General features: G+C 39.1%; 1 protein-coding gene across 3 annotated transcripts in view; it reads right to left on the bottom strand.

Moving 5' to 3' along the window:
• Positions 1-14,743, bottom strand: part of ripor2 (RHO family interacting cell polarization regulator 2) — a 49,178-nt gene that overhangs the window by 7,327 nt on the left and 27,108 nt on the right. For all 3 annotated transcript variants that reach the window (XM_053612717.1, XM_053612719.1, XM_053612718.1), the window contains 9 exons: positions 14,594-14,647; positions 7,442-7,591; positions 7,218-7,281; positions 5,733-5,776; positions 5,187-5,312; positions 4,231-4,379; positions 3,376-3,505; positions 1,304-1,942; positions 391-557 (listed from right to left, as the gene is read on the bottom strand). In XM_053612717.1, the coding sequence (XP_053468692.1) occupies positions 391-557; positions 1,304-1,942; positions 3,376-3,505; positions 4,231-4,379; positions 5,187-5,312; positions 5,733-5,776; positions 7,218-7,281; positions 7,442-7,591; positions 14,594-14,647 (1,523 nt within the window). The remainder of the gene's footprint in view (positions 1-390; positions 558-1,303; positions 1,943-3,375; positions 3,506-4,230; positions 4,380-5,186; positions 5,313-5,732; positions 5,777-7,217; positions 7,282-7,441; positions 7,592-14,593; positions 14,648-14,743) is intronic.

The following is a 14,743-nucleotide window of genomic DNA, read 5'->3' on the forward strand; positions in this document are numbered from 1 at the left end:
TGGAGAAAGTGTATGTCGAGTAGTTTTTTTTTAATAAAAAAACAAATTGCTCATGTTGTCAGATTGTTGAAGTATAAGAAAGAAGTCCTTCGTAGCTTATATTTAATCAGTAGATATTTAAAACACAACATTCATTCACCTATCATTTTAAAAGTGTAGCCTGGTTCTTTCAATTTTATCACTAAATTACTGCCCTGGTAAAAACTACCTGCTAATTCTGGATTCTTTTTTTTATATTCATATTCACACACTTACGTGTTAGTAGTGCAATCTACGGCTTAAGATGTGCATTACAGCCAAATTAGTCTCGTCTTTTATACAAGCACCAAGAGAGATCGAAAGGTTAGAGAATGATTCACACAGGAGAGCAAGTGTAGACAGAGCGCTTACCCCATCCGATCCATGTCGAAGAATACAGAGCGTGAGACAGCAGCATTGTCATCCCCAGTGTCTTCATCATCAAAGTCTGAGGTGTTGAGGAAGTCAAAACTCTCTAGAGCACTCTCTACAGTCAGGCTGAGACTGGAGGAGTGACTCCTTTGAGCAGGATCTCGGCACTGAGGAGACACAACAGCTGTTAAACCCTGAAAAACAGAGTAGTTACTCTGCACCCTGTGGCTTTCAGTGCACGGAGGTAAAAATGCCAATAAAGACAGACTGTGGTTTGATTGAAGGGCGTGAGAAAGGTGATCCCTGTATAAGGCTAATACAAATATTAGTAAGTATTACACAGTGACAGTGTGGCAGTAACAGTGACTATTAAGGATATTTTTATCTCAGCATAGCTGCAAACCCTTCCCTCTAGCTAGTTCTCTCCGTTCTACTACACATACCAAGAAGGGTGAAGGCGAACACACACTTTTTCTGAGGTATATGAAACTAGTCACCACATTTCTTAAAAGTGATGCTCATGCAGTGTCACGGAGCAGCAGAAACATGGATGGAGGAGAGTGTTCATTCTGTTCATTCTATTGAATCACATCAGGACTTCTCCTTAGTTGTTAGTTAATAGCTTAATAATGAATCTAAAAATGACTCTAAATCAAGTTAACAAACAGTACACAATCAAATAATTAAAAAAGTAACCAGTTAAAAGATGCTACATCAGCCAATTAGGTAAGTTTAACTAAGGTTGCCAACAGCGCAGCCGATTATATTAATTCAGTTGAGAAAGCCGAACCCTGTGATCACGACTGAACACTGTGGAGATGGTCATCACCACTGACAATTTTGACTAAAAGAAAAAAGAAATCTTGTGGATTTAGGAAAACCATGACCTTGATTAGCGGTATCCATCTCATACCTTGAGCAGGTCCTCCAGCTTCATCACTTCCTGTTCGAGGTCCTGAAGCTCTCGGCAGCGCTGGGTCACGCTCTCCAGCTTCATCAGCAGGCTGTGGATGGCCTCCTCCAGGGTGCTCTCTCCAGCCCAGCTCAGAGCAGCTGGTTCAGGCAAGATATCAGAGGAAGTGAGTCTCCTCACCAGCTGCCTGGTCAGACTGCCCTCCTCCCCATCCAGCTCCACTGGCTTCAGCTCTGAGCTCTCGTCATGACTGCCAGACTCCAGGAACACCACATCCTCGGGCCCCACAGCTGAGATCTGGCCTTCTGAGGAGAGCGAGGGTGCTGTGGATTCATACCCATGCTGACACTCCACTCGCTCCCACTCGCGCTCTGATTCTGCCTCACTGGCGCTTGCAAGACTGGCACTTACACTGGTGCTCTCCTCCTCTTCCTCACCATCCTCTTCCTCACCAGGCTGATCGTCTAAGGCAGGAAGCTGAGGTGGTTGCTCACTTTCAGGAGGTGTTACGGTGATCTCAGGATGTGATTGGCCAGGAGCTGGGCTAGAGGCTGGTGTATCGGAGAAGGTGAAGGACAGGCGCTTGCATTCGGATACACCACAGCCACCATTTTCGAAAACATCATCAGGCAACGTGGACTATGAGAGCAACAGAGAGACATAGTATGAGCAATAGAAAAAGAAAGAAAGAAAAAAAAATCACGGGCAACCATCACAGAAATCTCGATCATCTAAATGGTGTTGTTCTATATGCAGTAAACCAGGAATGGAAATTTTAAAAGACAGATACAGGAACTGGGTGCAACGGATTTGTAAGTTTAGCAAAAGCACTACACACATGCTTTGAAAGTAGTTGGGCACACACAATGACCTGACTCACGTAGACTTCCAGACTGGATCTGGGACGAGGCCGCAGTGCAGCCAGGTCACCAAATGAGCGACTGCGTCTGAGTTTCTCTAAGAGAGTGTCCCTGAGTGTGTGCAGGAATGAGAAGTGGTGGCCCTGACGAGGCTGAGGCTGCCATGTCTGTGCACCCATCCCAAAACACACACATATAGACACACACATACACAGCAGGGAGAGGGGATGTTGACAACGAAGGCCAGGGGCAGGTAGTTAATTGGTGTTAATGAAGCATAGCAAAATAGATGCAAATCACACACACACACACACGCATGCTATAAATAGCAGGGTACCAATAATCAGGAGAGTGTGCAGCTCAGAGTGTTGTGAATTGTGGTTTCACGGTTAATCTGGTGTGATTCTAATGTATATATTTAAAAAGTCACAGGGAACCTAAATCCAGGATTACGTTCTAATTATAGTAGAGTGCAGACCTTTGCCTCCCCAATGAATAGAGAATTTTCCCCCAATGAATAGAGAATAGAGAATTTAAAAAAAAAAAAAAAGGAATTAAAATATCCTGACATACACTATTCGATCATTTTATTATTAATGGAGTGGCAGCTGTGAACCCGGACCCATTAATTATAAATAAAATAACTAATAATAACAACAATTTTGCTTTCAACGTTTTGAATAATTGATGACTTTCTGGGGAAATTCTAGTAAAGTGATTTGGGTTAATATTGTGTAACGCTTGTGTAGTTTTTCTCCTCACTTAGTTACAACACTGTTGTTGCTCCCACATACTAAAACTGTGCATATCCATCATCGAGCGAACTAGCAGGCAAACGCTAACCCACCACTATATGGTGGGAAAATCATCATCTGATTCTCATGATGCAAAAAACAGCACTTAAGTTTGGTATCATTTTAAATATTTGAAATAACTGATACTATGTTCACTGAGACTTACAAATATTATATATTGACACTTTAGTACACAGGTTCCCAACCCTGGTCTGGAAGAACCCCCTGCACATTTTAGTGTTTTCACATATGCACAATTTAGTAAGAACTGTTAATTATCTGCTTAGTTGATTTAGGAGTGTTGGAAGCAGGGAAAACACTAAAACGTGCAGGATAGAGGATACTCCATGGTTCACACAGAATGCATAACCTCACTGATTAAATCTAGTTAAACTATCCAAGATTACAGAAGACTCACAAAGAATGTTGCGTCCTGGAAGGTGGGGGTCTCAGGCGTGCCCTGACTGTACACTGACACTCGTCTCTGCAACGCAGTAGCTTTGCTCACGTTACCCGAGGACAGGGTCAGGTCCTCCACATCAAATGGACTGCATGGAAAGAGATACATGATTATTATTTAAAGAAATCTTCAGTCAGTCCCTTAACTCCCCAGCAGAGGGCAGTATACTTCCATTTATTCTAGAGTTGACATGAAGTCTCTGTTGTATCTCAAAACTCTTATTGATGCCACCTTGATTCCTTGATCCTACATCCTTCAGCCTGTGACCCAGAAATCGAGCAACGTCTATCATCTTTAAGGTTGTACCCATTCTTTAAAATGTACTCAGAGGAATCAAGGAACAAGCTGAGAGGAGGCTTTTGGATCAAGGATATATAGGTGTTTCCTACAGAGAAGTATTTATTATTTTAGCATTTTTTTCAAGAAAGTCAATTGATATGTCTTGCTTAAAAAAACACAGGAGTCATCATATGGTGACCACAAGTTGTTTAGGTTGAAATGTCAACACTTAAAACATAATTGCACACGCACATCGCATGCTTAATTAAGGATAAGTTGAGTTTTTACGTATTTATTTTACTCACAACACTAATCACGGCTGTGCACACGCAGATCCGTTGTACAGTTAATACGTCGTCAATAAATGAATTCACTAAAGTCACTTTAAAGTGACACTCCTTGGCTCCTTTTCTTGCATGCTTTCTGCACTTCCTCAGGAGCGAGAAGCTAAGAAGCAAGTAGAGGAAGCAAGGAAGGGAAACAAGGGGGTGCAATTAAAGAATAAAAGCACCCTTTAAATCTGTTGCTACTTACAACCAGGTGACCTCCAGGTTCAGTTTGATGGTGCCCAGATCATTGACGTCCACAGCTACCACCTGAGGCATGGCAGTGAACAGGTCCTTGGTCTCACAGATCACACTGCCCACCAGGACATGAGTGGCAAGTCCCTTCAGCTCGGTTACCTGAGGAAAAGTCAGAGAGAGTTAGTATTACAGTCAGGGTTAACAATTCGAGTGGAAGTACTCAAATGAGCAGTTGATTGATTAAAAAGTTGAAATATAAGCAATTTGATTTTTTATTTTACTTTATTTTGTTGAAGTGCCCTTGAACTCAAACTCACTCATGTGACTGTAAATGGTTAAGTCCTCATAGATGGACAACACTGTTTGTATAGACTGGTGTTTGCATCAGATTTGTTAGCCCCGTGTTAAAATCACATTTTCCATTTTTTAAAAGATCTTTTCAGTATTTCCATTAAAAAAATAGAATTGAGCATAAAAAAAAAAGTGTCATTAAATAAGCTTCCTGGCCCTGGACCAATCACATAAAGTAAATGCTTTTAGCTACAGAACCTATGTGCTAAACAGCTAGCTAACTAACCTAGCTAATATTAGTGAGAGCGAACTTTTGATTGTTAGGATATACAGTATATATAGTTTGACAGGCTTGGCTACTGCTAAAATAAATCACTAAGAAAATAATAATTTAAACTCGGATACTGATACCAATCTGTATACAATGTGAGATAATTTTACTAGCAGTTAGCAAGTCGGCTAGATGTGATGACAAGAGGAAATGGGGGCGTTTGCAAATTGCATATTCATGAATATATATATATAAATCCTGACATTTTAATGAGGGGGAATGGGTAGAGATGTTCCAAGACCATTTATAGTCTTTTCCTGGGTATTAAAAAAATGGCAGATTATTTGTAATGGTTTAGAATGAGATGTTTAGGGATGCATGTTGTACAGTATCTCCCACTGCACCTTTATGGAGATGAGATCCGTGATTAGAGGCATGAAGATCATCTCCTCTCCATCCCAACTCTGCCTGGAGTTTGCCTCAATCTTCCCTTTCAGCTTCCAGCGCTGTCGTCCATACCGCATGAAAATCTGCAGCGGGAGTGGGAGGACAGAGATGGGAGGAAAACAAAGGTAAGGAGGGAGAGATGGTGGGCTTGAAAAGGCAGAGGCAGGCTCATGTGCCCACTCCATCAGTGCTGCACAGTAACTAAAGGGAAAGAACATCCAGAACAAGTATTCTTCTGATCAGTAGTTTTTCAGAGCCTAATAAACACTGTTTCACTGAGCTGGGAGGAGGGTTTGTGGTGTGCTGCAGGATCAGAGCTGACAGTGTTGCTATGGCAACAGCCACTATGGATGATGTACTTAGCAGATTTTGGGCATTTTATAATTGGGGAGGAATGCAATGCATTTATATGCCAGAATTATAGGAGAGACTCCAGGAAACCCTATTGGAAGTTTTTGGCATGCAACACTAATAATACTAATAAAATTTAACTCGGTACTTACCTCATACTGATCACCTGGACAAAGCCTCGCAAATCCAGCCAAACCTGAGGTAGAGAATACATGTTCCAAAATTTGTTTGTTAACCCTTTAAGGTTTAAATCTTACATTTTCATTTACATTATACTGTTTAAATCAATCACAAATCTTTCATTACTATCCGATCTATCTCTCATTGCACAACAGTTCACAGTCCATGTCCTGTGTATTTATTGTTCTATTCTGTGTATTTATTGTCTTGAACTCATCTTACATCGTCGTGTATTTGCACTGTTGAAACTTCTGGAGAGATGGCCTCATTATCTTCAAGTACTCTTTGATATGATGCAAAATTCATAGCTGCATCAATGAATGAAGCTGTCCAGTCCCTGAGGCAGCGAAGCAACCCCAAACCATAACATTTCCACCACCGTGCTTCACAGTTGGTATGAGGTGCTTCTCCCAAAAAGCTGTCTTTGGTCAGAGCCAATCATGACTGTTGTTACTGTAGCCAAACAACTCTATCTTGGATTCATCTGTCCAGAGCACATTATTCCAAAAGGTCTGGTCTTTGCCTATGTGCTCATTGGCAAACTGTAGTCTTGCTCTAAATGTTCTTTTTAGACAGCAAAGACTTCTTCATGGCATGCCTCCCATGCAGGTCAAATCTGTGCAATCTCTTTCTGATTGTAGAAGCATGCACTTTGAGACCAACAGCTGCAAGTCTTAAATGCAGATCCTGTGATGAAATTTTGGGGTTCGTGGAGACTTCTTTTTGCATCAGACAGTCTGTTCTTGGGCTGAATCTGCTGTGACGGCCAGTCCTGGACAAATTGGCAAATTTGAAATCTGTGCCATTTGTAGATGATTTTCCTTACAGTGGAAGGATGTATTTCAAATAATTTGGAGATCCCTTGCCAGACTCATAAGCATCCACAACCTTTTTTTCCTGAAGGCCTTATAGAACTCTTTAGATCTTGGCATGATGACACCACGATCTTTGTTCATTTCAATTGTGAAAATTACTACAAAATATCAATTTTATGGTAAAAAGCCAACAATTTCCATGGGGTGTACTTATTGTTTCACATGACAGTATGCTATATCATAATTAGCCCCAGTAGTCTTTTCTAATGGTTTTTACTGCTGTTATTACATTTATGAATTATTTACTGAGAATGAAGAATAGCTTAATGAGAAACGGCCGGCTAGAACTTTATAAAACCAAACAGTCTGAATGTTCACCATGTTCAAAATCCACTCTCTCATGTTCTCAGAATTTTAATAATTTTTTTTTTTTTAAACATTATTACAAATTTGAAGTAAGTTTGTCTAATTATTGAGCTATAAATGTAGATTCTGCAGTATCACAGAACTTTTCTGTAGTTGGAATCTAGAAGTCAAAACATTTAAGCTCCATATCCCATAACTGTTCTTAACTCAGATACAACCTTATAATACTTAATTTTATATTAATATTCACCTCCAATACACCAAAAAATTGTTTACCTTTCATTTTGATATGGAATTCGCCCAACAGGTTCTCCAGCTCCCCCTCAAAAGTGCTCATGTTCTATAGAAAACAAGAGATACAGACAAGCTACCACCATGCTGCCAAGAAATGTACCAGGGTATGCAACAGGGTTTCAGTGTAGATAGTGGCACAGTTGTGTTGGTGAGAGAGAGAGAGAGAGAGAGAGAGAGAGAGAGAGAGAGAGAGAGAGAGAGTTGACCTCTGTGTATTCTTTGTAGCGGCGGTTGACCTCAGTCAGGCTTTCTCGTGTCCCTTTAGTAGAAGGTGAAGCAGTGAACGCTTGCTTCATTTTACTGGCACCGTCTCGTAGCCTCCTCTGAATACAGAAGCCCTCATATAACTCATCCACCTGCAGCAATAAATACATGCACAATTAGTCTCGAGAACTTCATACACATTCACACCCCCACAAACAATATATAACTGTATTATATAACATGTAGAGATACGGAGGCCTGGAGTGCATTCAGAAGACCATTTAACAGTTCCCCAACACTTCCATGACTACTACTACTACTACTACTACTACTACTAATAATAATAATAATAATAATAATAAAAATCTGTGTACGATTACATACATTTGGTGGGGGGAAATGGTTCTATGAAGAAACATGGCTTATGTAACAGATTAAAAAAAATACTTAAACAACTGAGAGATCAGATAGGTGGGTGGCATCTAACTAATATTTCATAACAGAATGAAGCTGGACATATTGTCTCACTTCCTGTTCAAAAATATTTTGCTGAAACTGCCATTATTTAAGACTTTTTTTAAACAAAGTTAACATGTTAATAACATTTGCTCCTGGTTACACTCAGGATTATTATAGTAACATTGACACTAAATATGCGTCTCATAAGTATACATTTACTTTTGACTAAATCTGAATGATAAACAAATCCTAAATGAATGCTTCCAGCGTTTAAAAAGTGCAATCATGGTAATGTATTTGAAATACTTAGACAATGAGTTTTAAAAAAAACAAAAAACAAATAAAAAAAAACCAAAACACGAAGTTATAATATCAATTGCAGACTGATTGTGCCAATAGTGAAAGATGCACTAGACTTGTACAAAGTTTTCCCTGATTATTTTTTCCCCATTAAAAAAAAAATCCACAGTAAACCCATAGCATAAAAAAAGAAAACATTCACTTTCTAATTATCATTACCATTATTTGTAAAATAATTTTGTTCTAGGACTATTTATTCTTTTTAAGTACATGTTTTCATCCTTTTTTCTCTTTTGGCTGAAAAATGAAAGTTTGGACCTATTCTGGTGGCCTTGTGAGGTCAATCGAGAGAATGAGAGTTTGGGAAAAGGGGGTGGGGCTACTAGGGGGTGTCAATTAATACTGAAGAACTAAACAACTGCACAAATCATCTCAGATTTATATGTTGACTGGCTCATCTTCAGTTATATTGAGGAGACTATATTAGTGTATTTTTGAGTGATCACTTGAGTACTAATGTACTCCTATGTTAAACTGTGGTGCTCCTATGCAAAATGCAAACACAAATAGCTCGGCAGGTTCAATAATACAATACAATCAAAGTAAACATATCAGAATAATACTAGATACATAAACACTGGATATCGCGGCAATCTAATCTCATTCAGGGAACATAACAAACTAGCCGATACCTTGTGTACTAAAAGAAGTGATGACGCACCACCACAAATCAAGGTTTTGACAACTTTCCCCGAATGACCAAATGCAGTTATACAGTACAAGTGAACTGCGAATATCATCTCCAAGTCGTGTTAGACGTCAAACAGTGTGTGGATCAGAAAGCTGGATGAAGAGAAGAGCCAGAGCTAGCATAGGACTAATGAGAGGTAGAAAAAGAAGCAACATAAAAGGATACGTAGAAATACAGACAGTTAAAGAACATAAGACAAGACATGGCAGATTGAGGAATAAAAGCAAAAGAACACAGAGGAACAGAGAGCAAGTAACACAGCAGCATCTCCTCAGATGGCCTGAGACAGTGTATGATGTGGACTCATAGCAGCAGACAGAGTTTAAAATCCCCACAGTGACAGAGTTACATGTGTGCGACCATCACATACTATTCAACCACAGCCATGGAGACGTTTATATAAACTGCCTGCCCACATTGTGACGGAAATCAGTTATAACAATAGTATAAAATGTTCCAGTTCTCTACCAGATAGAGATAGAGAGAAAGAAAATATAGAAGTATATACTAAATATCATTGTTCATGTCCATAAGGAAAAACATTACATATAGATAGTAATTGTTTTATACAGAACCAGGAAACTGAGCAGGAGATAAAATCTACAGCATGCCTGTGGGAGATTCGATATTACAGCTTCATGTTTTGTTAAGGGTCAGAACTGAATTTTGTGGAGGAGAGATCTCAGGGAGCAGGGTTGGGCAATCCAGATGAAATGTGTGATGGGAAAATGTGGGATTGTCTGGTGGTGGTCCCATCTGTTTAGTTAAACTCAAGAATAAGACCCACCCAAGTCTAGACCACTACACACACTCCCACCACAGCCATTCTTGTTGTGGGAAGTATGCGGTTCTTACAATCCCCTTTTTCTCCTTCGCCTTGTCTGTTAAAACTGTGCTGGTGGGGGCTGAATCAGCTTTATTTGGGCACACACTGGACTGCTGAGGTCTTCAATTTTACTTATTTGTCCTTTTAGAAAGGGGAAGTGCAGTGCATGAATGAGTGTGAAGAGTCTGATTTAAGAAATAGCATACACCAGAGCGTCATCATCCAAGATGTCAGTCTCTCTGCATGTAAAAGAGGAAACTGAAGAACAGGGTGTGGTCAGTTGATAGTGACATGATTATAGGCAAGTAAGTCTAATTATTTTTCCTAGTTGGTCTAACTAATCACAAAGCACACACACACACACACACACACACAACAACAACAACAACAACAGCAATCATGATCAGAGGCAGAGTAACAAGAAGTCCTGCACGACCTGAACAGTAAATAGTCAGTAGGGCAGTGGTGGCTCAACGGTTAAGGCTCTGGGTTACTGAGCAAGGCCCTTAACCCTCTATGCTCCAGGAAGTGAAGTGCAGTGAAGTTTAGTGCCTATGCATCACACACTCAACCTCAGTTTCAAGGGTGGAGCAGGTGTGAAAGAAGAGACCTCAAAGGCATATCAGCATATATTTGGACACACACAACACACATGCTCTCTTAAACACAAACATAGCTTTCCCTTGAGAATGCCGTTGATCTACTTGTGTTCTTTCCAAATCACAGCATGAGAGCAGCCACTAGTAGACCCACCCATATATGCAGGCTAGCAGCTGTTTGGCAATAGTGTGTGTGCGCATACTGGGATGGGGTGTGTATGTGTGCATGCTGGGTGGGGCCGAGTGTGTATTCAGATTTCGCCGAGATAGTCAAATACAAAATGTACACAGATGTACACGACACAAATCAGTGATATGGTTGCTAAAATTGTAAAACGAAGGTCATATTAACACAAGTAAATGATGTGTACATTGGAAATTGACTTAAAAACACTATTTATGAACTACGCTTTGTAGATTCAAGCACAGCAGATCAGGCACACTGACTTGATTAAATAAATAATAACATCTGTAAAAGCAAACGTGCTGGTTGTCTAAGCATTCCTGCCAAGTTCAAGGAGAGAGACTTGAGAGGTATAGAGAAGAAGAGAAATAAGGAGAGAACTAAGGCCTTGTCGACACTAATGTGGACAAATTTAAAAGCGTTCTCTGTTCTGGATGCTTAAATCCTCACACTCAAAAACCACCAACTACTTCTGAGGAAAAGAGCAGCGGAAAATCATGACGGACTCCACTCACCAGGCCATTCTATCTTCCATTTATTCCATTCTATTTAATTCAGGTTTAACATGAACAGCCCACTCCATGATAAATGCATATAACAAACACGTTAATGAACGTCTGCTGTACATGATTGTAAATGAGTGCATACTGATTGTATATTATGTCTATTCTGTATTATATATTGTGTGAATTCACTTGTGTGTTCACTGTTGACTGAAACAGCAACACAACTCCCTTGTACGTGGCGAACATCCAGGTTCTAAAATGCAGTTTTCCCGACACAACTAATACATCTTTCTGAAAACACTTTCCATGATGTGCTTAGACATTTACGCATGACGTATATATTAATACAACAAACTCATTCATTTTTTATTTTTTTTTGCGCCATTCACACTTTGAAGTTCTGACTACGCTAAAATCATGTCCCTTGTGGAAGATTCCAGAAACAGCAGATATTTTTAAGCCACCTAAAAGGAACTACATGCTGCCCTTTTAATATCTGCCTTTGAGAATAGATCAAGAATGACTGCTCCCTCTGTTCTTCCCCTTTTCAGCTCATCTATGTATCACATGACTTCCTGTTTGCCTACTTTATGCTGGTAGATACATAGAGGCTGTCCACTTGTCTTAACACCAGACTCATTATGAGTACAAGACAATGACTGTGTACATGTTTCTAAACAATGACTAGGTGCCATGGTAAAATCCATCCAAATGGCATCATGCTGGCACAGTCTCCCTTCAGCCAGCCTGATCCACTCTGATAACGATCTGCTGAACACCGCCTGTAGTTTGAATGTTCTGTATGGAACTTGGTGATAGGCATCGGCTGGACGCCCACATTACTCTGTCCTCTGGCAACCATAGAGTCTCTGTTTAATGTGTCCAACAAAGCAGAGTCTTAAATCTAATTAGTCTAATACCCTCATAAGACTACATCTAGTATCCAGAATGATGGTGTTGATAGCAGTATGATGAAACCCAAACAAAGCGTTTTCAACCTAATCTCCATCTACTGCATCTGCTGTATACAAGTGTTTACTAAAGACAAAAAAAAAAAAACCCTGACATTTCCCTCTACTGAGAAATAAACAGAAAATCAGTTTATTTAAAACTCACTTATAATGAAAGTCTACAGCATAGTCCACACTTACATGGACAATTTTGAGGGGAAAAAAAAAAACTCCATAATTAATCTGTTTTGCTTTTCTTCCACACTAATACGGCATTTATCACTGAAAATGCATCTTTTTGAATCCATTCTCCAAAGTGTATGAATCTATACATGTTTATATGTATTGTAGAGTGGATAAGTGAAAACAATGTCTTCTTCTCCATTATATATTTTAATTAAATGTTCGACAGCTTTGTAAATTACACAAGTGACAATGTGGTGTGCACAAAGAAAACGTTATGCTTATGTCGTCAAAAACACCCAGTGCACATGCCCGGCATGCTTTTTGTATAATTTTCATTTTGTACAGAAAATTTTTCGGAAATGGACTGAAAACACCAATATAGCCAAAAAAATAAAATCGGTCCTTTCAAATGTACCCATTCTCTCTCCCTCTCCCTTTCTGGATAGATAGATAGGATTTTAGGATGAGACGGACATTGGAGAATGTCTCAGAAAAGCTATTCTTATGCATCTTGCACACTAGAGCAATTAAAGTAAAAAAAAAAAAAAAAAAAGGAATTGCAGTTTTTTTTTTTTTTTTTTTATACTTTCCCAGAGGTTTTGTGGTATTCACGCTTGATCAGGTACAGCAAGTGCACTTCCATGATGACTTTGAGGTCCTTTTTTTAATTAATTATACAGATTTTGATTTAATTTACAAATAACTTTGACAGTTTTGCTATAAAAAAAAACAAAAAACAAAAATACATTACAAATAAATGTTTATTCACAGCCTTCCATGACTGCCCTGAGACTTTCATTATAAGGGAGTTGTGAGTAAATAGGTTTTCCATTTTGTTTCTTAGTACAGGGAAAACTGTCTAAATTCTGGTTGATGGTAATTACACATGCAGCACTTTAGATGTGGTAGGTGGCGATTATGATAAAAAAAAAAAAAAAATTAAAAAAAAGTGTTCCTTTAAATTATACAGAGGATTATTATTCTGTCCTGAACACAATGTTGTCTTATATAAAACACAGCACTTCAATCAATTCACAAAAGAAAATGAATATAAAAGAGATTCTCAGCAGAATTATACTCCCAATGTTCCACAAGTACAGAACACACCGCTCTCCCATTAGGATGCACACACAAACACACTAACATGCATTTAGAGCCTCGTACAAACATAACCAGTTCATCTGTCAGGGGTCTGCCTATTATAATGTGCAGAATTGCTTTGACCTATATCCAGAGCTAGTAAGAAAACAACTTAAAATGCTGCCAACTGGATGGCAAAATAGAAGCAAAGAGCTCTGAATTACCTCAAAGGAGCTCCACGATGCTCTATATACCATCCTGGATTGTAAACAAAGTATAGCCGATGATTCAATTGCCACTCTGTTGTAGGAAAGCAAGAATATTACGGGGCTAATTTTCTGGTTTCATGGAATCACTCAAAAACAGTTTCGAAGCTTCTATTTCCAGGTTGCCATGGCGACCTGTAGAGCAGAAACGCTTTAAGATTTGCCAACCGGTGCTCCACTGTGCATCATCCACACACCTGTGAGTATAGCACAGGGCACAGCAGGGCTCTGGAGACCTGGGCACTTCGGAAATAAGCTGTGTCAATTATCACATACAAGTTTGCATCACTGCCAAGAGCACCCACTCACTTTTCACAACTTCACCATCAAAGCTCAAAATGAAGAGTCTATACTTCCGTTTCACACTGTGAAGGCTAGAGCCTGGCCTTACAATGGGGGTTTCATTTAAATCCACCAAGGCTGCTTGGGGGGGGGAAGGGGGGGGGGGGCGTTTGGCTGATGGTGCATGGAGGAAATACACACGGCAATAAAAGAGTGTGTGTAGGTGGAGATGGAGAATGTCAAACAGAAGAAGTGGAAAGGGAAAAGAGGATTTTAAGCTTTCTTTTCCAACAGCGCATGCAGTTGGAATCCTGTTGTGAGAATTATTAAGTAGCCAACAAGGGGTAGGAAGTGTCACTTAAAAAGCCATTAGACCCTTACTGTGAAATAAGTTCATGCCATTTGATTCAAAAGCAAATTGAGTGTTTTATATGGACTGATTTGACTTCATAAATCTTGACTGCAATTCAAATTTCATCCAAAATGAATATATGAACATATATTTTATTTCAATATTGATATTAATAATATTTTCATTTTAATGCTGTTGTAATAATAATAATAATAATAATAATAATAATAATAAAAATAATAATAAAGTGCAAACGATCTTAGTCTTTGACCCATATATTTTTAGCTGGTGTGTGGTGGAGAATTTGGTAGATAATTATGCTTAAATGCTTAATTTCTGTCATACATCATTGGTGTAGTTTAGATATTATTTATACGCACTATACTTGAGAAATCAAAAATCGAAAACCTTACCTTACTTATGTGAAACTCCAGGCGTCGTATATATCTCTCAATTGTCTTAATTTGCTGCAGGATCAAAAAACCAGAGAGGGTTAAAACAATGGTGTGAGTTTAGAATTTCCAGAAAAGTACACACCTGCAAAAGTACAACGTGTTACAATA

The sequence above is a fragment of the Ictalurus furcatus genome, chromosome 24 (assembly GCF_023375685.1).
Source record: "Ictalurus furcatus strain D&B chromosome 24, Billie_1.0, whole genome shotgun sequence".
In the NCBI taxonomy this organism is placed as follows: domain Eukaryota; kingdom Metazoa; phylum Chordata; class Actinopteri; order Siluriformes; family Ictaluridae; genus Ictalurus; species Ictalurus furcatus.